The sequence below is a fragment of the Fundulus heteroclitus genome, chromosome 21 (genome assembly GCF_011125445.2).
Source record: "Fundulus heteroclitus isolate FHET01 chromosome 21, MU-UCD_Fhet_4.1, whole genome shotgun sequence".
Taxonomy (NCBI): Eukaryota; Metazoa; Chordata; class Actinopteri; order Cyprinodontiformes; family Fundulidae; genus Fundulus; species Fundulus heteroclitus.
In genome coordinates, this window is record NC_046381.1 from 28,338,984 (window position 1) to 28,364,105 (window position 25,122).

The 25,122-nt window shown below is 39.7% G+C and overlaps 1 protein-coding gene across 1 annotated transcript in view; it reads right to left on the minus strand.

Annotated features, from left to right (window-relative positions):
* The window catches only part of scospondin (subcommissural organ spondin), a 151,229-nt gene that overhangs the window by 85,184 nt on the left and 40,923 nt on the right, over positions 1-25,122 (minus strand). Inside the window, exons 26-52 of the mRNA XM_036125764.1 lie at positions 23,993-24,086; positions 23,703-23,912; positions 21,391-21,596; positions 21,133-21,247; positions 20,841-20,962; positions 18,761-18,994; positions 18,530-18,652; positions 15,912-16,009; positions 15,348-15,579; positions 15,076-15,228; positions 11,996-12,133; positions 11,680-11,862; positions 11,421-11,571; positions 11,139-11,298; positions 10,460-10,508; positions 8,569-8,670; positions 8,356-8,483; positions 7,824-7,944; positions 7,554-7,681; positions 7,331-7,472; positions 7,090-7,245; positions 6,072-6,249; positions 5,885-5,960; positions 5,506-5,527; positions 5,294-5,414; positions 4,965-5,178; positions 4,735-4,876 (exon numbers count right to left, since the gene is read on the minus strand). Of these exons, the coding sequence (XP_035981657.1) occupies positions 4,735-4,876; positions 4,965-5,178; positions 5,294-5,414; positions 5,506-5,527; positions 5,885-5,960; positions 6,072-6,249; positions 7,090-7,245; positions 7,331-7,472; positions 7,554-7,681; positions 7,824-7,944; positions 8,356-8,483; positions 8,569-8,670; positions 10,460-10,508; positions 11,139-11,298; positions 11,421-11,571; positions 11,680-11,862; positions 11,996-12,133; positions 15,076-15,228; positions 15,348-15,579; positions 15,912-16,009; positions 18,530-18,652; positions 18,761-18,994; positions 20,841-20,962; positions 21,133-21,247; positions 21,391-21,596; positions 23,703-23,912; positions 23,993-24,086 (3,798 nt within the window). The remainder of the gene's footprint in view (positions 1-4,734; positions 4,877-4,964; positions 5,179-5,293; positions 5,415-5,505; positions 5,528-5,884; positions 5,961-6,071; positions 6,250-7,089; positions 7,246-7,330; positions 7,473-7,553; positions 7,682-7,823; positions 7,945-8,355; positions 8,484-8,568; positions 8,671-10,459; positions 10,509-11,138; positions 11,299-11,420; positions 11,572-11,679; positions 11,863-11,995; positions 12,134-15,075; positions 15,229-15,347; positions 15,580-15,911; positions 16,010-18,529; positions 18,653-18,760; positions 18,995-20,840; positions 20,963-21,132; positions 21,248-21,390; positions 21,597-23,702; positions 23,913-23,992; positions 24,087-25,122) is intronic.

A 25,122-nucleotide genomic window follows, 5' to 3' on the forward strand; every position in this document is an offset into this window, starting at 1 on the left:
AAAGACCAGGTTTTCTTTTGTCACCTAATACACTAACAGAATTGTTTTTCTCTGAGTTACTTCTTTCAGATGATGTGAGATGAAACTGTAAAGCCACCTTGTTCCAACAGAAGTCTCTGGAAAGTGAGCTCTTTCAGGCCGTATGGTAAGAAGTCATGATCTAAAATGGACGTGCAGGGATTGACAAAAGTGACCAAATTATGCTAAGTTTTAACAAACTTATGGCAGGTAATATCGAGACCTTCTAGGCAAGGCAAGGCAAATTTATTTATAAAGTACAATTCAGTATTCAGTATCCTTCTAGAGGTAAGAAGGTGGCTTTGGAAATTGTTCATGTACCCCTGCTGCCCTCTCTACTGACTCACATTAACATTTCTATCCTGTTTTCTGCTTTTTTTCTTGCAAGGAAACCTGGTCATATATAATTGGAATGTGCTAACGGAGAGATTTTAGTCTCTTTTTAGGCATTCTCAGAGACAAGTTAGTACCAAGCGGTGCCACAGTGGTCCAGAGGACGGAGAAAAAGGTGATGTACTTGACTCCTGCCTAATCCAGTTTTTAATCAAATTTAGAAAAAAAAAAAAAAAAAAAAAAAATCAGTAATTTTTGCAGAAGCTGCATAGAGGTTTAATGGGGAATGTGATGCTACAAGGTTAAGAGAAATGCTTTTTATTAATGAACTTATACAAAGAGGTTGAACTGTCTGTAAAATATTTTGCTTGGATAAATTTTTAAGGGATCAAGATCTGGGGTAAAGGTGAAAAACTTCAAGAATAATTTTGTTTTAGAGGGAACGATGTGGTTGATTTTGTTTTGAGACAGTTTTCTTGTAATTTTTGTTTTGATTTTTTTCTTTTCAACTTATTTACACTACACTACGGATGAAGATGGACAATTCTTGTATTAGACAATTTGATTTTGGACAAAATCCATATTGGCAAAATGCTGGCAGAATTCCTTGTGGTTTCAGACACAACGATTGGAGAAAGAATATTCATGGACAACGCTTGTCCTGGAACGATGTTGTGCTGTTGAACTGAGACATGAGGACTGAAAATGGACAACTAATTGCGGGGGCAAAGACAGAGGCATCGGATAACCTTCAATGGACCGCAACGCGAAACAAAGATGAGTTGGCAGACACCCCTTCTGCATTTCACATCAGATTTTCCTGCACATAATTAAAACACAAAACACACATTAGAAACATACACATTGGCGGATGCGATTAGGAAAAAAAAAAACTTTCAGATTAAAAGCAATCAAGATTATTATTAAACCCCTAGGATGTTAATTGTTTCAGGTCAGAGCTGTTATTAGCGAGCGATAAGAGGGTCAAACGCATTCGGACAAGTGGTACTGGTCTGGAAACAAAGCTGGTAGAGATTTTGGGCCGCTGATAAGAAGGATTTTCTTTTACTTTTCTAACAAAGTTTTTATTTAAATCATTTAAAATACATATAGATATGTTTTGGAATTTTATTAGCCCCACAAGGGGTTTTGAATAAGATTCAAAGAGGCACCTTTAAGATGCAATAAGCTTCATAAAATACATCATGCATGAGAAGAAATAGGGGGAAACTGCTAAAAGACATCCATTTTGCACCAAAATATTAAGTTACGGGATGAGAGCATAGAGCAGCTTAAGTAATTATGCTAAACCTAAAAGGTTTGACAACTTATATTGGGGATTACATAGAGGGGCCGTTTAAACGTAAAAGGAAAGTGGATAAGAACAATGTATGCTATTACATCAATGGGCGATAATTATGATCATGACAAAACTAGTGGGCGAAAAAGTTAAAGTAGGCATTACAGCAACAGTTAATAGCATAACCGACTGAACGAACGAGTGAGCAAGCTAATTTTTCAATATAAGCAGAATAACTGCAGGTTTAGAATAATGCCTTATTCTAATAAATAACTTGGGTAAATTAGGATTAAAGCACCAATGTAAATAGTTTGGAATTGTACGCAGTTACCTAAAAGGTGTGAGGAGACTTAAAAACTATCTGTTTAAACACAAAATAGCACAATAGTTGTTCTTTAACTAAATGTTAAAACATCCAGAAGAAAAGAACACATAAACATAGTTTAGCCATCTATTAACCTAGTGGTCTTTTAGACCAGGATAATCTAACGATCGTCCTCTTGTACATGCAGAAAAGTAATGAGGTCAATTAGATTAGTTGGACGTTTGGTATCTGGTCAGGACAGCAGAAGCACTCCTGGACACAAGATGAGGATAACAGCTCCAACATGATATCAATGCATGAAGGTTGGCTCTGAGGAACATCAGAGCTGCAATGGCATCAGACAGTGACACTACTGCTGTGATAAAGAAAATCTTGAAAAGAACTATGCATGACTGCTTTGCTTCACAGGTGATGGAATTCAACTACAAGGTTTCACGAACATGACATGGAGAGGTTGGCGTTCAGGAAACGCACCTAAAACACACTCTTGGAATCTTTGGGGTAAATGGGCTCTAAAGGGGGACACTTAACAGGAGATAAACTGAAAGCCTGGGCTTACGACGAGAGACATTTCAGACAGGGGGTGTGGACACCCAGGAATTGCTGCTGGGGTTTGAAAATGTCAGAGATTTGTCGCAGGTGGTGGAGTGTTTCGATGACCCAGGCGCTTGAAACCAGGTTGAACAGAGGAGACGACGTCGTGTTCCCACAGGGATTACCTGTAACCTAACACTGACTGTGAACAATTTTATGTTTGGGTTTGCTGGGGTTGCCAAAAGGAGCATCGGAGATGACTTTCTCTATCCTGACCAGGTTCACACTTAAAATGCAAAGAAAAAAAAAAATTATAGAGGCCAAAACAAATAAGGACACAGAGAAGTGTTTAAACAAAGAATTCCACTATTCGTCAATTTAAGGTGCAGATACTAAGGCTAAACAAAGAATTAGAAGAAGGGCAAAACTTAAAGCTGATCATTTACCAATGGGTGGTCAATATTTAAGAGGGTTTAAAGGAACTGCACAATTTCTTCAATAATCACAACAGACAGTGATTGATGAAACAAAAAAGCAAATTCTAAAATGGGAATTTTTAATCTGCTGGGACAAGACGGTGCAAACATAAAATAAGGATTTATAGATCACTGGGTGATATAAGATCACAAAGGTAATAATAATAAATGTATGAAAATGTAAGAAAATCACTCGGAGTAATGTCTGCTTAAAGTTTTTCAAGGATAAACTAAACACATGAGAACAAGAACTAGATACTTGTTAAAGGGTTGATTTACTTGGGGATATAGTTATGCTTGGATGTATTATCAATTAAACTAATGTTGGAGGACTGAAAAGGGTTTAAAGTCTCATAAAAAATCTATTTAGAAGCAGCATGGAGCTTCTTACATGTTCAGGGGGCGATGTGTTTAATAAGCAACAATGAGTTACTGCTCACAGCATACTACAGTTTAAAGGTTTGTTTCAAACAAGATTCAAACAGGGGGACATAAGATAAAACCAGGGTTGTTTACAAAAGCGGTCTGTTAAAACAAGCAGAAGTGATTAAAAAAATCAAGAATTAATGGGGTTAGAATTGCTCTTCGCTTCAGGTGGAGGGCGCATTCAACTACAAGTCTTTTGGTCTGATGCACGTCAAGCTGAAACTGATTCACAGAACTACTTCCTGTCTCCGCCCTGGGCTACACCCACTTCCTGAATAGCAACCAATCACAACTCCGTGTGGGCGAGGGGCATGCACACACTTCCTTTCTCTTAGCTGAGTTTTTCAAAATAAGACAAGAAGTACATAGGGCTGCTTCATATTAACATCACAACATTATTCTGCAAATATATATAGTGGAGCTTTCTTTTACAAACTTAAGGGTTTTTCTGTTGGACTTTTTAGAAAAATGTGAAGTATTTTGCAGCTGGTTCAGTAAGAAGTTTCTGAAAGGTTTTAATACAATTCCTTGTGTGCTAGATAAATTGAGATGAACCGTGTCACAGTAGCCATGAAACATATGATGATAAATTTCTATTGCAGAGATCTTTTCAACTGTTGGACAATTGTAAGGTGAGACACACATGGGAAAGAATTATAGAGAAATGCTGCTGCAGATAACGTTGAACTTTCAGATTTTTCTTTTATAAGAGTAATGCAAGATCTAATGATTACAGTAAAGGAGGTTAAGCTAAAAGCTTAATGATTGTGAACGGGAATATCTGGATGTGAAAGTGTTTGAAGGAGGTAAATGTAAAAAGGATTGGGAGTCTTGATAAGAACACTAATTACACCTTGTTTCTGTTATCCAACAGTAAACAAGGCTTGGTGTCTGCCAACCATCTCAACAGAGCATTTTCCTGGAGATAAAATGCTTATTGCCTGAAAAAGGACGGGACACTCATTACCATCCAACTAAATCGTTTTTGTCCATGCTGAGGAATAAGAAGAGGACTTAAGAAGTTTGGGAGTAACATGCCAGAGACCTATGGATTTTTTTTATGTTTTCTTCTTTCTGTTTGCCATGAAGGAGCAGTTGCCTGAGAACACTGAGCTGAACACTGAGCCGACCAACTTTACCATTGCCACTTCACAAATGCGGACTACTTTAGGTTGGTCTGTCACATAATAATTTAGTAAATACTCTGAACTTTGCTGCTTTAATGAGACAAAATAAAAAAGGAATTCAGCACTCAGCACTGTGCTTTAACTGTTTTGTTCATCTTGCCTCTATTATAGTATACACTTGCTGAAGCTCCTTACCTCCTCTGCAGCCTAGAACCTCCACACGCAGGTAAAACGTGTGCCTGAACTCCACAGGGAAGAGTCGCATGTACTGAGCTCTTACCAACCGACCCAACCAACGGGTCACAGGGGTCCTGCCCGCCATACGGACCTCAAACACCTGTGGGACAAAAACACTTAGTGGATAATGTTTTATCCTGCAGATATGCAAGCTTACAACAATTTACATTAAGGCAAAGAACTAGCACCTTAGCAGGGCCGTCAAACTTTCCATTTGCTGTGAAATTTGAGAAGAGGCCGCTCTGCGAGGCGAAGGCCAGGCGGTATTTAGTGAGGTAACCCCACATGCGATCGTTGCCCTGTGTCACTACCCCTGATATCCAAGTGGGCTCCAGGAAGTCCACCTGAAAATATGGCTGGGGGTCCGCAGGTAGGGGGCTCCAGCCAGGCTCCATAACTGGACTGCAGGAAAGAGAAGAAATTTGTTTTTAATTAAGTAAATCCTCATTTTCAAAACTTTATTTTAAATGCCAACAGCAATAAGAAACTGTAAGCAAAGGTGCGCACAGTCACCCACATGTTTGAGACGATATTTAGTCTTCCGGCATCAGCAGGGTTGTTCTCACGCTGTGAGGATGAGGACAGCTGGCTGTGGTTAATCCTCCCATCCTCCAGTCCAAGAGGAGAGGAGCAAATGCCTATTAAATATGATGTTTACAATAATAAGTATTATAAATTCAAGTATTGTTTTTTTTTTTGGATAATTTCACTTAAAGAGCTAAAACTTACCATGATATCCTGGGCCACCATCCTGTTCATACAGAAAACCAGATTAGGACATAATAGTGTGAGCGACAAGGAACTCATTTTAAATTATACAACATTAACATTTGTAATATTTTATCTTATCAGTTTTGAAAGCAGTTTATTTAGAGCAGCGACAAATAATGAAAATATTACATGGTGCCTGGCCACATGAATGCCACAGTGTTATAAGTTTAATCGTCAGCAGAACATAAAATGTTCTACTTTTCAGTTTTTCAGAGTCAATACCCATCATTTCAAGGGGGAACTGTTAACTGTGAGTTTTGATCCCTATTTACTATTATACAGGAAATATAATTATACAATTAGTTAAAAAAAGATGTTTATTAAAAATTGTCCTTACAGTTGGCGTGACAGCAGAGAGAGTAACAGAAGCCACTGCTGGGGTCCTCAGAGGAGAAGGAGTGGGTGTGTGGGGCCTTTCATTTGTAAAAAAAAAAGAATAATAATAATTGTAGCAAGGAGCAATGGACAGTTTGGTAAACAAATGTAAGAATTGGATTAAGTGTCAGCAACGGTACATGCTTCACCTGTCTGACTGTGTAGTGACATCATGTGGGAGGCATCCGTTTTCATCCTCTCCTTTTGGACAGTCAGGGATGCCATTACAACGCCTGTGTGCCTCAATGCAGCCCCCTGGTGGTGGGCAAGAGAAGTGACCAGTGGGACAGCTGCGTGGACTGATGGCTGTTGTGGTAGGTTGGGTACCTGCAGAGGACACAATTTACATCCACAACAGGAACACGTCAAAATACGATGTTTGTTTACCTTTTATGAAGTTAAAAAAGAAATACAACGACTTAAAGCTGCAGAAGGAAGTTCTGAGAAAACTGTGGACTTAGCCTTATAAAGTGAACAAGCACACCTTCCTGGTCCCTCCCCCTTGCTCTCTGCTGCACTGCAGCCATCCCTCCATAACTCCTCCTCCATAGTGGAGCCTGCAGCGCTGCTGCACTTTGCTCTAAATCTAAACAGATACAGTTCAAATTTTAATCTAAACCCTGAAAGTAAAATAAATCCATCATCCATTGTCTTCTACTTATTGGAGATTGGATCTTGGAGACAGCAAGGTTCAGGACAGAAACTCTCTCCTCAGGCCTTTACGATGGAACCCAAGACATTTCCTACCGGCTTAGGAATGTTTTAGCATCCTCCAAATGGAATGGCCCTGAAAACCTCCCCAAACAACTTTGTTTCATAATGGAAGAGCAGCAGTTCTGTTAATAATTGCTATCTTTGCCTTGTCTCTAAGGAAGAGCCCTGGGACACGGCAGAGTTTGCCCTTTTCAGACCCTTGCATCTGGGATCTTGTTCTTCAGTCTTAGCCATATCTTATTACCAGGAGAAATGGTTGCAAGATAGATGGAGCAATTCTGCGTCTTTTTAACCAAAGCTTAGACATACATGTCCTTCTTCTGCTCCCTCTCCTCACACATACGCAATAAACCAGCAGGTTTTCCAAACCTGAGGGGAACATCCCACCTTTCACTGACTGAGAATGCACAATGTGAGATGGCTTACATAGACTAATCAGAGCCGATAACTTACCACAGTACTTCTCATCTGATCCATCCCCACAGTCATTGACTCCATCACAGACCACTCCCACGGTACCCGCCGGGACACAGCGACCGTTGTCACACTGGAATTCTTTCTCTCTGCAGACTGGTGAAGGAGGGGTTGGGGAGGATAACCAAGGATAACCTTGAGAGGAGATAAGAAGAACATTCTGAGAAGATGTACCAATTTTTGCAACGCCAACAAAGTGTCCTTTCCTCAATGTGCTGACCATCACCACAGCCCATGATCTCCAGACGAAGGTAGATGCCATTCTGGAAGTCATGGGGCAAGAGTCGCACAAACTGAGACGACACGATCCTGTCCAGTCTGCTCTCCATCACACCTCGGTCATCATGGTTACCAAGAAAAACCTGCAGTGAGAGTTCATTGCTTTGAAGATGTGGAAACTAAAGAAAAGTGGTTTTAACGCTGTAGGTTGCTTGCTCTTAGACCTTGGCTCTAGGTGGTCCATCAGCTGGAAGCTCCTTGTAAGCGTACCATCGTTTCCCGTCATGACTGAACTCAAGGTAGAAGCTGGACACAAATGTGCCAAAAACACCACCTCCCTGGGTCAGCACACCTAGAATCAGAACGGTCATCAGATGTTTAATATATATAAACAGGGTAAAATCAGTAAAAATAACTTTCATTGTATCATACACAATACACCAAATCAGCAGTTTCAGTTACACTTGTTTGAAAGCACCTGTAGGAATCTTTACCAGTGATGTTGTAAGGTTTAAGCAGGTCAATCTGTATATAGGGACTCTGTGTGTTGACACTCTGTGCTTCAGGTCTCTTTTGTGGTAGGTCTTTATATTCCTCCGGCTGTGGACTCCAGCCCTGTATGGAAATAGTACACAGAGCAGAAGTAGTGCCCATTTTTAGGGGTTGATCTGAGAGTGAATGACAATCATATGTAAAATGGCTAACACATGCATTTTTTACCTGAATATGCGGTATTTTCAAATAATAAGTGCACAGTATTTTTTCACTTTCTGGGACGTTCATTCTCTTCAGCTTTACAATTTTTACATTTAAGGCTTTTACACCCAAAAGCATTTACATCATACATTTTCTTTCATTCATTTTGCTCAGTCTTGTGTGAAACTCTGGCGTATCCTGTCAATGTGTTTTACCAGTGTCACGACTGAATTTTCCATTGTGGGGCAATAAAGGTAATCCTATTCTATTTCTCTATATATGTTATTACACTGGTGGGAGTCTGGCAAAGCTAAGAACAGGGTGGAGTACCTGGAGATCTCTTCGAGGGTCCCAGCCATGAAGCCGTGCTGCCTCAGGTGGGTGACCCTCCTGGTGTGACGAGGCGGTGAAACTAGACACTGGGAGAGTCTGGACACCCAGAGGAACCCAGCACTCATCTGATAAAGAACAACAATAACGCATTTAGATATATTGCATGGTAATATGCAGTAACACTTGCTGTAAATATAAAAAGATACTAACCTCCAGGTGGAAATGGATATGTAGGGACCAGAGGAGTGATATCCGCTGGCTTGGATGTCATTGTGCCAGGGGTCTCTGTCACACCCATTGTGCCGTTTTCTCCTACAGATCATTGATAAACTCATGTTGAAGGGATGGAAATGAAACAGTGAATGTAGTAATATTTATTTTGGTCTCTCTTTTTTCCCCCATGACAATCAAATGTAATGCGCTCTACGTACACTCACATAGCAAGAGAACAATGTTGAAGCTTGGTTAATGTTACTGTAGAATAATGGGGCATAAACCAGTGAAGGACTGGCATAATATAGTCTTATCAGGTGAGGCTACAACATAAATGTTGTCAATATTGCACAAACCATGTTTGAAGGAAGAATGGTTCAGCACCTCACTCCAAAAACACCATGCTGAAAGGGGAATGAGCAGAGTGGTTTTCAGCCTAGTTCATCAGCTAGAGCATAAGAGGAGCTGGTGGGCGATCATTCAACGCCTGGGTGTCAACTTTTGTGTTACCATCAACATTGATGAGATTCTCTGCATTGCTTCCCAGTGTTCCTTGTTTTTTTGTTTTTTGCTAACTCTGATCTCCTTCCAAGGTTACCATGAAGCTCTTTCCTAGATGTCTTCCCTTTCATGCCTTCTGGATTCAAAAGCTCAAACCTCCTCTTGCAAAAGTGTTGTTTCAAACTTTCACTGGCTGCAGCCCAAGGTTCCACCTTCTCTGATCTCCAGCATTACCTGACTGCAGTCCAATATTCATACACCAGCCAGAAGCTACATGGACCTTGACCCTGGAATCTGAAAACCTCCCTGGTTCCATCTTCATCTCAAAAAGAAGGAGGAATTATGTACCATAATCTTCATTGAAAATCAAATCAAGCATTTACTCCACTCACCAATGCCTCCTTCTGCTTCAAAGGAACCTCTTTGATCTCACATTCACAGATTCCTGTATTACAATAAGCTGTTCAAACTTTCATTGTCTCCTGGTGATTTCCTGCATGTGGGTCAGAAGCTTGCCTTAAAACCTGACATATGGTGCTGGCAGGCAGACTTTATGTTATTGAAGGATCCAGACTGAGGTCTGAGACTGATCTGCTTTAGAAGAATGTTGCGGGACGTTTTCAGATAAAATTTATGTGGATTTAATAGCAAGATAATATTCCCAGAAAAAATAGCAGAGGAAAATTGCAAAGTAGTTACAGAGGGTAATAGTAAAACTGCTCAAATGGCCCAATCAATTACCTATATTGTGTTCAAATGAAAGTATATGGAAAGAGCTAAAGATAGGATCCACAGAAACTACGAAATTTAATGAAAGTCTTTGAGGAAAAATTATTTAAAATCACAGCAACTAATTATTTCACACAGGGGACGCCTTCAAGTTACAATTACCTAGTAAGACTTTTACCAGAAGTATTTACTGGATTTCTTTAAGTGTCTTTAATATGTTTACCAATTTTTTTAAACCATGACTTCATTTGTGGAGTAATTTGCTTTGACTCCTTTGTTGCAGCAGATTTCTTGTTGCCGATATTATGCGTGATCCCATTAGAAATATAAAAACTGGGAAAACATTGACTTGTTAATTACTTAACAGTTGCACATAAACTAAACAGAGGTCAGTTTATGATTCCAAATTTGAGATCTTTGGTTCCATCCATCGTGTCTTTGTGCGAAGCATATTTTCACACATATTTTCAGTCAAGTTTATAATTCCACGTGTGTTAATTCATAGTTTCGATGCCTTCAGTGTGAATCTACAATTTTCATTGTCATGAAAATAAAGAAAACTCTTTGGTCTGTACTGTATATAAGTAATTAACCTCTATTAAAATCAACAGCTATTTATCAAAATAAAAATAAAAAAATCTATAATTTGATCTATTACCTTGGCAGTAACAGCACCTGCTTCCTTCTCCAGGGATGAGGCTTAGACCCTAGAAAGCATAAAAGAGAACAACTCAGTTCTACAAGGCTAGATATAGTACTGTGAAAAAGTATTTACCCCTCAAAGCTGGCTTCTGTCATTTTTTTGTCACATATAAATATGATAATCAAGCAAATTGAAATATGACAGATAACCCAAATAGTGCAAACTTATTTTTTTTTTTCAATTATGATTTAATTTATTAATGAAGAAACTATCCCAAACAAATTGCCCACTAAACCTAATAACTGGTAGCGGCAGTTTTGGTGGGAACGGCTGTCATGTAATTGTTGTGATACATGGCAATGAGTGTTTTAAATCACTGTGGAGAAAACATTTAAGTGTGACAACAATGCAAAAACAGAAAAAATGCATAAGGGAACAAATACTTTTTTACATCAATGCATTCATGAGATGAAAAATAAATGTCCTTCCAATTTTAGATTCAGTAGAAATAAATATCCAAACATTACTCTGTCAGTAGCTTAGGAAGCAGAGGATAATTAATACTTTTCACTTTCTGTTATGTTCTTTTCTTTTGCTGTTATGTTGAGGTTAAAATATTATTTAAGATTAAAATGTTTAGCCTTCTCAGTCCTATGTAGAACACGGTATAGCACTTTAGCACACATCCTCTTACCATGGGGCATCCAGTGACAGCATATGGACAGTAGGGGGCGCAGTGCACTGTGAGGTTGGGAAGACAGTGACATATCTGGCAGGGCTCTGCCCTCCATCTTTCTCCAACTGCATGGGGGCGACTCTGATGGTAACACTGATCACAAGGGTCTGTCTGACACCTGCGTACAGACACACATGTTTTGGCCTTGACCTTATCTGCTGTAAACTAAAAGAATTATCAATCATTCGATGTAATAGAAGAGAAACCAAAAAAGAAAAAAAAGGCAAACATAATTATTACCGACGAGCCTTTCTGTAAATCCCTCTGCAAACTTTCCCATCTCCATGCTTGCTGGGATTATTCGGGCTGCGGAATGACCACTGGACACTCTGGACCCCACAGGGTCCCAAACACTCTCCCCACTCTGACCATGATGACCAGCCACAGTGCACTGATGGGGGGGGGGGGTTAAAGACAGATGTGCTGGACTGTTCACGCTTCAGAATAGTATTGATCTTGTGTTTACTACAACTACTACTACACAGTATGAGCATCCCACCTGAGCAGTCTGGGTTGGGCTGACACCTCTGAGGCTTCCCCCTCTCACAAACACAAAGGTCACAGTCCATTTTTATCTGCTGGCCCGGCCAGTATTGAACACCAGCCACCTCACACCCGCACTCTCCTGGTAAAACACACTGCTGTGTAAGGCTCATCACTTGGCCTTCAGGGCACCAGCAACCTAAAGGCAAAGAGGAAAATGTGTTTGCCACATTCAGATGATTACCATGACAGTTTCTGAAGGACCAAAAAGCCCAATTATTTTGAGAGGAATCTTAATTTAAACCACTTCTGAATGAAACGTCATGGCTGACCAGAGAAGCAGGGCGTTGCAGGGTCACAGGTGGTCCCGCTGCTGATATGAGCACAGGAGACAGGACATGGAGCACAGCTGTGTCTCACCAGGCCAGGGGGGCAGCTGGTATTAGCGCAACCATCATCTGGACATGGTTCTGGAGAAAAATAAGTGAAACAGGGAAATTCATTCATGATCTCATAATCTGTATTATTCTTAAAGTTGTCTATTCACTGGCACATAATACAAGTGGATACAGGGGGTTAGATTAGCTACAGCTCTACTGATACAGACTTTACCTCAGGTAAACATGAAGCTGGTATGAAAATGCAATTTTTTTCTTTTCAACAATTTTAACTTTTGCGTGTCCTTTGTCCATAGAAAACTCCTGTTGAGGTCCACTAATCACGTTAAATCACTAACTGCTCTCTGCAAGCTTCCCCCAGACCAGGGATTCCCAAAGTGTGGTGCGCGCACCATTAGGGGGTGCGGGAGATTAAAAACTGTAATAGCGGTCTGACAGTGTTTTTTCCCCACACCATAAAGACGTGTAAATAAACATTTCCTTTGTAACAATTAAAATCAAAAACTGTAAATTTAAGCAATAAGTAAAAATGTATTGTATCGATCCATATTAGACTTTATTGCTAAGTGCTGTGGCACACTTACAGTTTCTTTAAATTAGGTTGTTTTGGGTTTATACCGGAAGAAATGTGTGGCTTCCGGGGGAAAGAGTGGTGGTTCGGGGGACTGGGGGGGTTTGTCCTAAAATAAAGTGTTAGCAGCAAAACCTCTGTTTGATGCTTAGGTGTCATAACAGAACGATGCAGTATTCATACGAAAATGTATTTATTTAGAAACCAGCAGAGGGACAATTGAATTTTGTAAATTGAAAGTCTTATTTACAAGATTAAATTGAGTGACTTGTCTCTATTGATCGCGCAGCACCAACAAACAGCGCTGCTGATGGTGCTGGGACTCTGAACCGCTACAAGCACTGATGCGCATGTCACGCCCACACCGCTGGGGGAAAGTTGGTGGCAGACGCAATTTCTTGACTATATTTATCACAGAGCTTTAATACCTTCCATTGTGATTCAAACAGGTGCAGCTCATTTTAAAGATGCGGTTTTAGCGCGTATTCAGACCAGAACAGGAAAATCAGCGGTGGGGGCTGCGGGGAGCTGAGGTGTGTTGCCGTGGGCGTGTTTACCTGCTGGATGTAACCGCTGTGACACAATCAGGAAATGACTATTTTTATTTCTCTGATTAATAAGCTCTTTATCATGGCCAGTGCTCCGTCATGGTTACTCTGTGGTGCTCTACCAAAGTTCTCTCTCTCTCTCTCTCTCTCTCTCTCTCTCTCTCTCTCTCTCGCTTGCTAGTCATCGGACACAAATCAAATTAAACTTCTTTGTGTTTCATGCCTTTAATATGGCTATAAAAAAGCGTGTTGCTTTTTTTTTTTTTTGAAGACTGGGGTGGGTCTACCTGGTTGGAACATGGAAGGGGATGCGCGGCTAAAAAAGTTTGGGAACCGCTGCCCTAGAACATTTGCTTCAGTGTTTTGTTGTGTTTTCCAACCAACACAGTGTCGCATTAGCTTGAAGTCATGTTTTAGGGCCAAACAACAAGTTGTGAGGAAACTAACTACAGATGAACTCATGACTGTGTTCTGGAAATATAACCATTTTGACGGCTGCTTTAGTGTATAATAGGCAAACCCTCAAAGTAAAACACTGACAGATCTTTTGCAAATTTGCAGAAGCACTGCTTGTGGCTGCTCCCCCATCTTCAACACAGCCCCCTTCCCTCCCATTCCTGTGAATCCCCGCCCACTTTGATGGAATTTTTCAGATTTGTCTGGTGGCGGGATTTTGCTTTTACATGGGGAGGAGTCATACTTTTATACTTTTATCAGGAGCGACAAGTATGACTTCAACTGAAAATGAAAAGCTATTAAAATGTTGATAGATGCATTTTCAATTTGGTCTCCACACGTGACCTTTTAAAACTTCTTAATTTGCAACTGAAGTTACTGATGCTACACTCAAGAGTTTTAGAAGAAAAAAAGTTGGGGTTAAAAAAAAACACAAACATGGGGACAAAAATTATTAAAAAGGCATAAAACAATGCATCATCAAAACATAAAAAAAGGATAAGACATATATCCTAAATTAAAACATTAATAAAATATATAAAGGATAATGAGCAGATTTTAACAAATATAGTTCAGGTAATATGCTCGAGGGAAAATGGACCCTAAAACTAACTACCAAGTCTCTTTTGCTCCCATACTGCTCCCAGAAACTATCTACAAATCCCAAAATCTTTTCATATTCAACAACTCCTTTTGGTTAAGAAGGAAATACCTCTTTTAAACAGTATAACGTAAACAAACCAATAATCTTACTTTTTTAACATACAAGAAGCAACTCCAAATCTTTATGTATTTATTCAATCCTCTACTTAACTTGAATGTTACATTTTATCTGAATATGCAGTGCTGTCAATAATTGCACATTTTCTATTTTCACTCTTTTACCTTAGAACTTAACTTAATATTAGCTTGTCATTCATATTACTAATCTAGTGTGTACCTCTGTTTATGTGTTTTTGTCACTGTCACACCCAAATGTCCCTATTGTTGGACAATAAATGTAATTCTTATTCCCTTTTTTTGGAGGTCGCTGTCTTGCTAGTAAGTACTTTGCCTTTTTTCAGAGAAGGAAAACTAACAGAATGAATAAGATAAATGCATAGGCCAGATTGTGGAAAAGTGCTCTTATTTTTTATCATACACTTATAAAATGAGTATGCTGTAAAGACGGGTCCTAAATTATAAAGGATCTTGAAACAGACTAAGCTCAAAACTGTAAATGTATAATTCCACCAGAAACTTTGAGGGAAAGGTTGGTAAGTACGAGATGTCTTAAACGTACCATGTCATATCATGTAAATCATAATTTAAGAGTATAAGTCCTAAAAGCAGCATCTACACTACAATCATGACTGGCCTTTGTCCCGTTGGAACACCAAAACAAACTCTGAGCTTTTTAAATAAGCGTATGACTTGTAAGATGATAGCACAATCCTTACTGATCTCCATGGAGAGGTTAGATGGTCCAGGGAGATGGGAACAGTGTCGACCTCCGTAGCGAGGAGGAATGCAGTCTCTGCGCCTCACCTGCGCCCCACCACAACCACTGGAACAGTTGGACCAGCTTGTCCATGGCAACCACTGACCATCCACTGAGAAAAAGGAGAACAGTCAGGTTTTGATAACCAAGACCTTTCTGAGTTTTTAGGTAACATCTCAATCTCAATCTAAATAATAAAAAAAAACATCTAATTATCATCCATCAGTTTACCAGGGCAAGTGGTGTTGAAGCACTGCTGCTTCTGGATGTGTTGGCCCAGACAGCGGTGAAGCGGGCCACCAGGAGGGCATGATCTCTGCCGGCTCATGGTGCCTGCTCCACAGGAGGTGCTGCAAGGGCTCCAGGGGCCCCATGAACTCCATGTTCTACACCCATGCTCATCTGTGGGTCCTCCAGAAGGTGTGAATGAAGAGTCAGGACAGTCTGCAACTCCATTGCACACCTGATAGCGTAGGGTGAACAGGGTCAAACATCATTGAGATGCTTTCAAGAATTTCTTATTGACGTTATCCAGAAAGTGTTTTTATTAAATGTAATTCCTGTTTTCATTTTTTTTTAACGTGAACATTTGAACTGGATCAGCAATAACAGCGGTATGCCAAAATGTTTAATTTTTGTATTTTTTATTTTATTTTGTTTTACATATTGTCTACATTTGTAAAAGCTATATACATGTTAACTCTATCCAGATTGGTGCTAATAAAATCCACAACTATAAACTAATCGATGAAGTTTATTTGCCTGTGTTTAACAACAGATAGGTTTGATACCCACCCTGCTAAATGGCAAACAGGTTCCATCCATACAGGTGAACTCAGAACAGGGTGTAGAGATGTTTCGACCGCCAGGGGGCACTGGTGAAATGACTTTATCTTTAAACAGGGACAAGTTAAATGTTTCACTAAACGTCCGTTTTAACAGAGCACTGACAGCCATCACATTTCTGCCTCTTCAGCAGAGGTGTCAAAGGTATTCACATCTATTACTCAAGTAGAAGTATATATACTAGGGCTTAAAATACTTCTGTAGAAGTAGAAGTGTCAACTCAAACCTTTTACTCAAGTAAAAGTATAAACGTACCAGATATAAAATTACTTAAAGTAGAAGTAATCACCCCCCCCCCACACACACACACACACACACATACATTACTATAATTGTATAGTATAATGTAGGGCTGTCAGTTTTAACGTGTTATTAACATGTTATTAACGCGTTATTAACATGTTATTAACATGTTATTAACACGCATTAAAAAAAGAACAAAACAAAGTTAACGCGTTAATAACGCGTTAATAATCCTTAAATTATCAAAATGTAAGGATGAGAAAGTACAGATAATTGCTTGAAAATGTAAGGAGTAGAAGTAAAAAGTAGGCTAAAAAATAACAATTTCACCAAAGTACATATAACCAGCTCGAGAGCAGGCTTATTTGGTTATATATGGCTGTTATAAACAGACAAACACATCATTTAACAGTGGCTTTCAAAGAGGAAAAAGTGGTGTTAGAGCCATAAATAGAAAATATTAGTTATTTGTATGATGGTTTGCCTTTTATTTTTATCATATTCAGTAAGAAGATTTGTTCAGGCCATTTTATTGTGAAGTTTAGTTTTACTTTGAAAGGCTTGTTTCCTGTTGAGCCATATATTGTATTAGAAAAAAACTATGGACGGATTATCTAGAGACACGGAGCAATAAAGTTTTTGACCATGTAAACTGTGTATGACTTGGAAAAGGAAAAACTTCATTTTTTATAGATAAAGAATTTTTAGTTAAAATTACCGCTTTGCACTCGCCCTTCCAGAGTCTAAGGAATGACACCGATATTGGATCTGTTGCCATTACAAGTGGCTTTTTAAAATAAAGTATAATAATTAAAGGCTACCATTTTGTAGAATATTCTTGTATTTCACTTTTACTTGTTCCCATGGGGTCCTGTGGAGGCTCTGACATAAAAGAACAAAGTAAATATGAAATTATTAAAAAGCTATAATACATAATGTAGAAAGTGATATAAACATCTACCATGGACAGCACTTATTCATGTAATTTGTTGACTCAAAATACGGCATAACCTTCCATTAAAAGCTTGTGTTCTGCTTGGGAGAAAAACTGTGGGCGTTCTTTGGCCATGCTGAACAGCCAATAGCAGCGTTGCTGATCATTGTTTCTACTATCGATACATTTCCCCTTTTAAACCAACGCATGAACGCGCAGTTATCTCAGATAACTCAATCCAGCATTACTAATCATAAACAACAGGTGTGTTCGAAGAACCCAATTAGCCGGATCATGATTAGCCGGATGAAATCATCTTGGATGTCTCATTTGATCTTGGATGTTTTAAGCAACGTACAAAGTACGGGCCCCTGGACTTCAACAAATACCTGACTAATGTAGCAGCAAAGCTTTTGCTGTGCTTTGTGTAGGGCTTTCCAAAAACATTCAAACCCTTTTCAACTCTTTGATATTGCATAACATCAAATTTGATTTTATTTACTTTTGGGGGATTTCTCAGACCAATACAAAAAAGTCCATCATTATAAACTGGAAAAAAAGAGTAGATTGTCTACTAAGTATTTTAACGGTAAACATTTTGAAAGTTTGGTTTACATTGTAGCCACCTATACTCATATACCCCTAAATAAAAAGACACTGCAGTTTTCCTTCATAGATAACTGACTACTACTCAAGATTTAGTCCCCGTTTAGTGCATTCAATTTCTCGCTTTATTAATGAGATAATAAATCGAGACCATAAAGTGGTCTTTATGGAAGAATGGGAAGTAAAAGAAAGCCACTGCAGAAAGAAAGCTATAAACAGTTCTGTCTCATGACGTTTCACCCCAAGCCATGTAGGAGACAAAGCAAACATATGCAAGAAGGTGTTCTTTGTGCAAAATGTAGTTGTGGCTGAAAACTAACTCTTCAAATCATTATAAACGTACAATCCCTGTTGTGAAGCATAATGGTAGCAGGATCATAGTGGGAATGCTTATTTTTGGCGGCGAGAGAGAAACATGTCAGGGTTAATGTGAAGATGGAAGGAACTAAAAACTGGCCAAGAAAAGCTGCTAGAGGCTGCAAAAGATTTGAGACTAAGTTCACCGTCCAGCACGGCAACCCTAAACAAACAGCCTGAGCTACACTGGAATGGTTTATTATATTCTACAAACATGCTTGAATCTGAGTCAACTAAATCATTCAGTTTTTCTGAAGACGTTTCAACACCTATCCAGGAGTCTTTGTCAGTTTTGCCGGCTTGCGCTTGAGCAACCTGAAGTTGGTATTTAGCATTAATGGTATGAATACTTTTGAATATTTGACCAATAACTTGTCTTCAGTTTTCACCCTTACCTCCCTCTTCTTAAATTCTTAAGGGAACTCACCACACACCAACTCATCATGGCCCCGTGGACAGTCTGGGATGCCATTGCAGAGTTGTGACATGTTCACACAGGTGTGGTTGTCACAAGGGAAGCTACCTGGACAGGATGGTATCTGGGCAGAGCCTGGAACATAGATGGTTAGTTTCCACTAAAACAAAAATGTTATCTTTCACATCAAAATCGAAACTATAGTGTTTCCTCTATAGAACCAAAATATGGATAAACACTCACCACAGGTGTCGATGCTCTCATCAGATGCATCTCTGCAGTGTGGGGTCCCATCACAGAGTTGTTGGTAATCCACACAGTGATCCCCGCTGAGGCAAGGCACTTTGCCTGGTCCACAGGGGGCAGCACACTGCTGCTCATCACTGCCATCCATACAGTCTGTTTCCCCATCACAACGCCACGCCTGTGGCACACATTGCCCCCCGCTGGTACAGGGGACCTCATAGGACCTACAAACTGGACAAACAGAGGTTTCATTGAGAAAATCTAATCTTTTGCAGATCTATCACTCTTTGGACCAAGGCTGGCTCATGATAATGGCACTAAAGTAAGCTTAAATAATCTTATTTTCTGCACATAATGATTCTGCAATTTTGAAACTATGTACTCTGTCAAACAGTATTTATGAGTATTAAGTTATGACCAAGGTGCAACATTAAAAGTGGGTCTGCCTAATGCCTCAGCGCCTGTCTCTGAGTCTCTGAGGGCCTACCCAACATCATTGCTCCAGCCTCGCAGGGCCTGGGCGATGCCTCATCCCCGATCCTGGAGGATCTGGCTAACATCGCTTGCCTATCTGTCAGTTCATTGTCTCCTTGTTGTAGACAATGTCGCCATCTCCAGGTTCAGTTCCCTTCACCGCCTATGAGCCCAAGTGTCTGCTCTGTGAAGCCAAGGGTAAGTTCATTCATGTCTCAGGTTCCTGATCCCAGGCTCTCCAATTGAGTCCAGGTGGATCTGCCTTGTGTCCACGTTCCATAGTTTATTGATTAGGGAGTCCAAGGGAATGTGCCTCATGTTCCTGAGCGCCGTCGAGAGTTCTCCCAATAGCTCCAGCACAACTTTCCAATGTCCAACCTTGTTCTAAAGCCTCCAGGCCCCTGTCATGATTACAAGCCTGTAAGACCTCATTGTGACTCCAAGCCTTCAGGGCCCTGGTCCCAGAGCTTCTTGGAGGTTTCTAGTTCCAAGAGCTTTTTTGTGGGTTCCAGTGTCCCAGGCACCCATCAGGGTTCAAGCCTCCCAGGTTCCTGTACCAACGCCACTGTCTTCTGCTCTCGCACCACCGGCCTCCAGGATTCCTGCTCCACCGCCTCCCAGTCGCCTTATTTTCTTTGCGTTTCCTGCTTTGCATAGCTCTTGTCGGACACCTACTTGAGCTTCCGTTTTATGGACCACGGCCTGGATTTCTCCACAATCACGAGCCTTGCCAAGCCCATTTTTGTGCCCTTTTTCAATACCATGTTTTGCTCAAAAATTAGGTTTGCTGCCTGTCCAATACGTTACACTTAGTTTTTGCAACACATGAACCATCACTGCAGGATAACTGATAAGAAGCACTGGTCACTGCCATGTCAAAAACGCAAGAATTAAATGTCAGGTGATTTAATTATATAAGTATTATATAAAGTTTAAAACAATTCAGCATCTCCCTTGGAACCTCCAGTCAGCACTAAACCACAGGCCTTCTTCTCAGTTTTATCACAAGTCTAGACTGTATTTCACCAACACCTGTTCAAAATCTAAAATACTTTAATTGATCGTAAAAAAAGGAATTTTACACTGTATGGAAATTCTTTAGTATACCGTTTGACACATAGTGAAACCTTGACTCTTTTGCAAAAACACAAAAAAGGGTGCCTTTTTTGATGCTTTTAAAGGGCATGCACAACGGCAGCATCAGACACATATCATACTTTCTATCAAACAACCCACTAGCTGGATTTGGTCAGTAGCTGATGCTCTAAGCAGTTTTATTCAGAACTGTCTATGCTTCTGAAAGAGCTATCCAAGGCTGCAGCACGGTAATATGTCTGCCCTCTGCGCCCTTGAGTCATACGGCATAGGTGCTAATGCTAACGCATTATTTGTGAATACACATCAGGGCACTCCCAAAGTTGGTCGCCTTTTAGAATTAGACATGTTAAAACGGCAAAATATGAATTAGTCAAATTTTAAACAAAATATTATACAAGGATTACAGTTGTTTTTGCTATAATCTTGTGTTATCTCATTCCAATGCACCCAGAGCTGAGTATTGTCTTATAGTGCAGCTGGGTGTATTATTACGACTAGTGTTCACCTTTTCTTGGGCAGACAGCTTCATCTGTTCCTGAAGGGCAGTCTCTCTTTCCATCACAGACTCTGCTTGCTGGGACACACTGATCACCCGGACACTGGAACTCTCCTGGTGAGCACACACACCTACAACATAGAGAGTTTGGATGCGATAAATCGTAAAGACCACAATCTCCCACTACTAGTTGTTTAAAATATTAGGATTGATGGGACTGACTGAACACTAGCTCTCAGCCCAGGCAGAGAAATCACACATACCTCTACCAGGAAACTAGAATAATAAAAAGAAAACACACCCCCTCTCATCACTTAGGTCCCCACAGTCATTATGACCATCACAGCGGTGGATGTAGAGGATACAGCGTCCTCCAGGACACAGGAACTCTCCCTCATCACATACCACACCACAGTCTGGCAAGGGGAAAGTACAGATCACAGCAACAACAGAAGCAGAAACGCAGTCAAAAAACAGAAAACAGAAAAAAAAATTCACATTACTGGATAGGATGTCTGACAAATCGTCAATGTGCTAACATTAACAACTCTAAGTTTACCTTGCTCATCCGAACCATCAGCAAAGCCACAGTCTAGCCGTCCATCGCACACATGGCTGGCTGGCAGACACTTTCCGTTAGCGCACTGAAACTCTCCAGGAGGACACAGGGGCACAGGAGTGGCAGGTCCACAGAACTCCTCATCTGATTGGTCAGCACAGTCTGGGTGGCCATCACAACGCAGAGCCAGGTTCAAACATGGTCCGCTGCAAGGTTAATGTTATCTCACTTAATTAACTTTAAGACTTTTATTCTCGCTTATAGACTGACTCTAAAGCTGACAGAAGTGACGCCAGCATTAGAATACTGTAGAGTTGTACTTGAAGAAGTTTTTCAAATGTTTAATTCATATGATTAGATCCGCAAACATTTATCAAACTGCAAGAAGTTACTATAAAGTTAGTTAAAGTCTCTCTTTAACTTAATCTCTAGGTTTTTGTCTCTCTGGTGCATTTCTGGTTAAGTATGTTATTTATTCATGCAGTTACTCACAGCAGGTAGAGTAGCCAGAAATGTTACTCAAGTAAGAGTAGTGATACTTGAGTAATAATATGACTCAAGGAAAATTAAAATGTAATGTGCAGTAAAACTACTCCTAAAGTACATTTTGCCTAAAAGGTTACTCAAGTAAATGTATCTTAGCAAATGTAACTTGTAAAATGTCACTGTCCACTTCTGCTGAACAGTAGCTCTCAGCTCAGGCAGAGAAATCATGCAAACCTCCACCAGAAAACTAGAATAATAAAAAGAAAACATGTGCTGTTTCTCTGTGTGTCCCTAACCCTAAAATCTCAAAGAGATCTGCAAACAGAGTGTGCCACAACTGCAAACCCAACAACACACGGCAATTCAAGCATTATCAGAGAAGCAGTCATGAGGCCCATGGTAATGCTGGAGGATCTGCACTGATCCACTGATAAGGAGGACGAGCGATAGAGAACAACTATCATCTATACACTTACTGTAAAATCTGGCCTTTGGTACATCATTGAAAGAAAGTCATGAGAAGTCCTGTTTGCAGTTTGCCACTTAAGCCATGTAAGGGGCAAAAGCAAACACGTTGAAGAAGATTATTAAAAACTTGAAACCCTAGGTTATTCTTAAAGCACACTCAGTAAAACATGGTGCTGGCATGATCATGCTGTGGGAAGGCTTTCTTCAGCAGGACAGAGAAGCTGGTCAGAGTTAATGAGAGGATGGCTGAAGCCAAAGAAAGACAAGACAAAAGGGAGGAGATTCCCCCTCCAGCAGGGCAACAGCCTCGAACATGCTGTCAGACATCCATCTATTAGAAAGTTTCAGCCAAAGCTCATATTTAAATCCAATACAGAATCTGTGACAAGATAATTAATGTCCACAAACTTTCTCCATCCAGTTTGACAGAACTTGACCTATTTTTTGCAAAATAGTTTGGGAGTGCCTTTCAGTTTATATATTTTCAAAGCTGGGAGTTAAATACACCAAAAGACTAGCTAAAGGTGCTTCTCCGAAGTATTGACTAAGGAAGTGCTGAATGTGTTGCATACAAGCAGATGTTCAATGATATATCACTGCACAGCTGTCTAAACAACATTGTTTTATTTGTTATTGGGTTCAATTTCATCATTGGTTCCTTTTTATAATTTTCCCATTCATTAGTTTTGCTTATTCTTTTCATTTTACTTAGTTGTTTCATTTAAGGTTACTAGCTTAATGAAATGGTTTGTTGACTGAAATATTTAACCTGGTAGTTGAAGCGTCCCATTGATACATTCTTGTATCCTAGAGTGAAATTGCTTGTATTTATTCTGGATATGAATGCAGTTTTTGCTGTTTGAGAACACCAGAGCACAAATTAATTTTGTCGATTGTTCTATAGTATCACAACTTGCCAGGCAGGCCTCAATAAAACAATAACTTATAGTGGCTTGGCTATTACTTCCTAATAATCAGGTGGTTTCCTGACTTAGTATACATTTTTCTAAGTTGGTTAATAGTTGCCGTTGGCACTTACTAGTAGTCAAACCAAACCTATTGTTGCACAACAATGTTCAGATTCACCACCATAAAACTCAAACAGCATGCACATTTTTTTTCTTCCTGCAATAGGATTCACTAACATCCACCTTCTGTCAGAATAAAAATAATGTTTTATTGTTTATTTTTTAATGTTTATTTTACCATTACTGAGATTCCACAGGTCAGCTAGCAGAACTAGTTTCCCTTTCGATTCACTCAGATCGAGCGTCCATTACGGAGCATCACCTTTTTATTATTTATCTCCATCTCTGGAAAATGAGTGAGGGGATAGGGAGCAGTTATTCTAGAATCACCTTGGGGTGCTTGCACAGTGGAACTGGTCTGGGGAGCAGGTGGATGGGCAGATCTCATCTGAACCATCTCCACAGTCATCCTCGTTATCACATACCCACTGGGAGGAAATGCAGCGTCCACTGGCACAGGAAAACTCTGACTCCAGGCAGGGAGGTGGGGGAGGAGGGCAAGATACACCCTCACAATGCCATGCACCCTCCTCACAAGAACTGAAAAAAAAGTTTCAGATTTAGAATAATTTTTTTTTTTTACAATAAATTTTTTTTAGGATGGTTTTAGGTTGACAGACCAGTTTTGACAGTGTTTAGAGATGGCACTCCCAGGTGGAAACATGGAGCCTTCCCATTCACAAGGACACTGTGCAGGTACTATACAGCTGTCACCTGTGGAATAAAAAAAACATTCTGTTTTGAAATTTTAACACCTTTGCTAGCCTTATCTGAATGAAATATAAAGATTTTTGACAATATTTAAATATTTTATGGGTTTCATGTCGAGGTCAGTGAGGTCAGAATGAAGATTAAAATAAAAACTTTTATTTGCTTAATTTGTTTAACCACCAGGAGACATCGAACTGACTTTGTGAAGTGACTTGAGATGACATGTGTTGTGAATTGGCAATATACAAATAAAATCAAATTTAATCAAATTTACAGCAAGTTTCAGAGTTAGATGTTTTAAACAAATTGTTGCAAATACCATCAACTATCTGTAGCTCACTATTGAGCCCATTGTAAAGAATTACACATTTTGTAGCAAGGCAAAGCAAGGTTTTTATAAAACACTTTTCAGTAACAAGATGATTCAAAGTGCTGTACATGAACAGAAAAACACTACAGTGGAAAATATTACATAGGAATAGGCAAACATTACATAAACAAAGGAATAGGCTAAGTAAATCCTTGACTATACTTTTTTCATACATTAAAAAACTTACAGAAAGACCTTTTTTTATTATGAATAAAAACAATTAAGTATATTCTTGAGGATTTCTGATCTAAACTAATTTTGTCCAGCCTTTCCAAACCTACAACTAGTATAACTTATTTGTTTCATTGTTTTACTGGAACGAGTTTCATTGCTAAAAATTCAAAGCTTAAATGTTTCTATTCATAAGGCTACAGCTTGAGGTCTCTGATCTGACCTTTCTAAGCTACAGCTAAAACTGAAATCAGCAGGGTAAGGGAAGAAAGCACAGCAGAGGCGGTCTGTGTTAATGTAGATCTTGTTTGTCTATGTTAGTCTGTGAACTGTGGCAGAGTCTGATAGTGATGACATTATTAGGCATTTCAGTGGTGCTTTGTTCGAGGTCACAGATGTCACAGAGTGGCTGGTTTACTTAACAGCCAAGAGAAATTAAGGTTGTTTGACTTTCGAGGCCAATGGGGAGGCCAGATTCTGATAATAGCATTTTTTTGG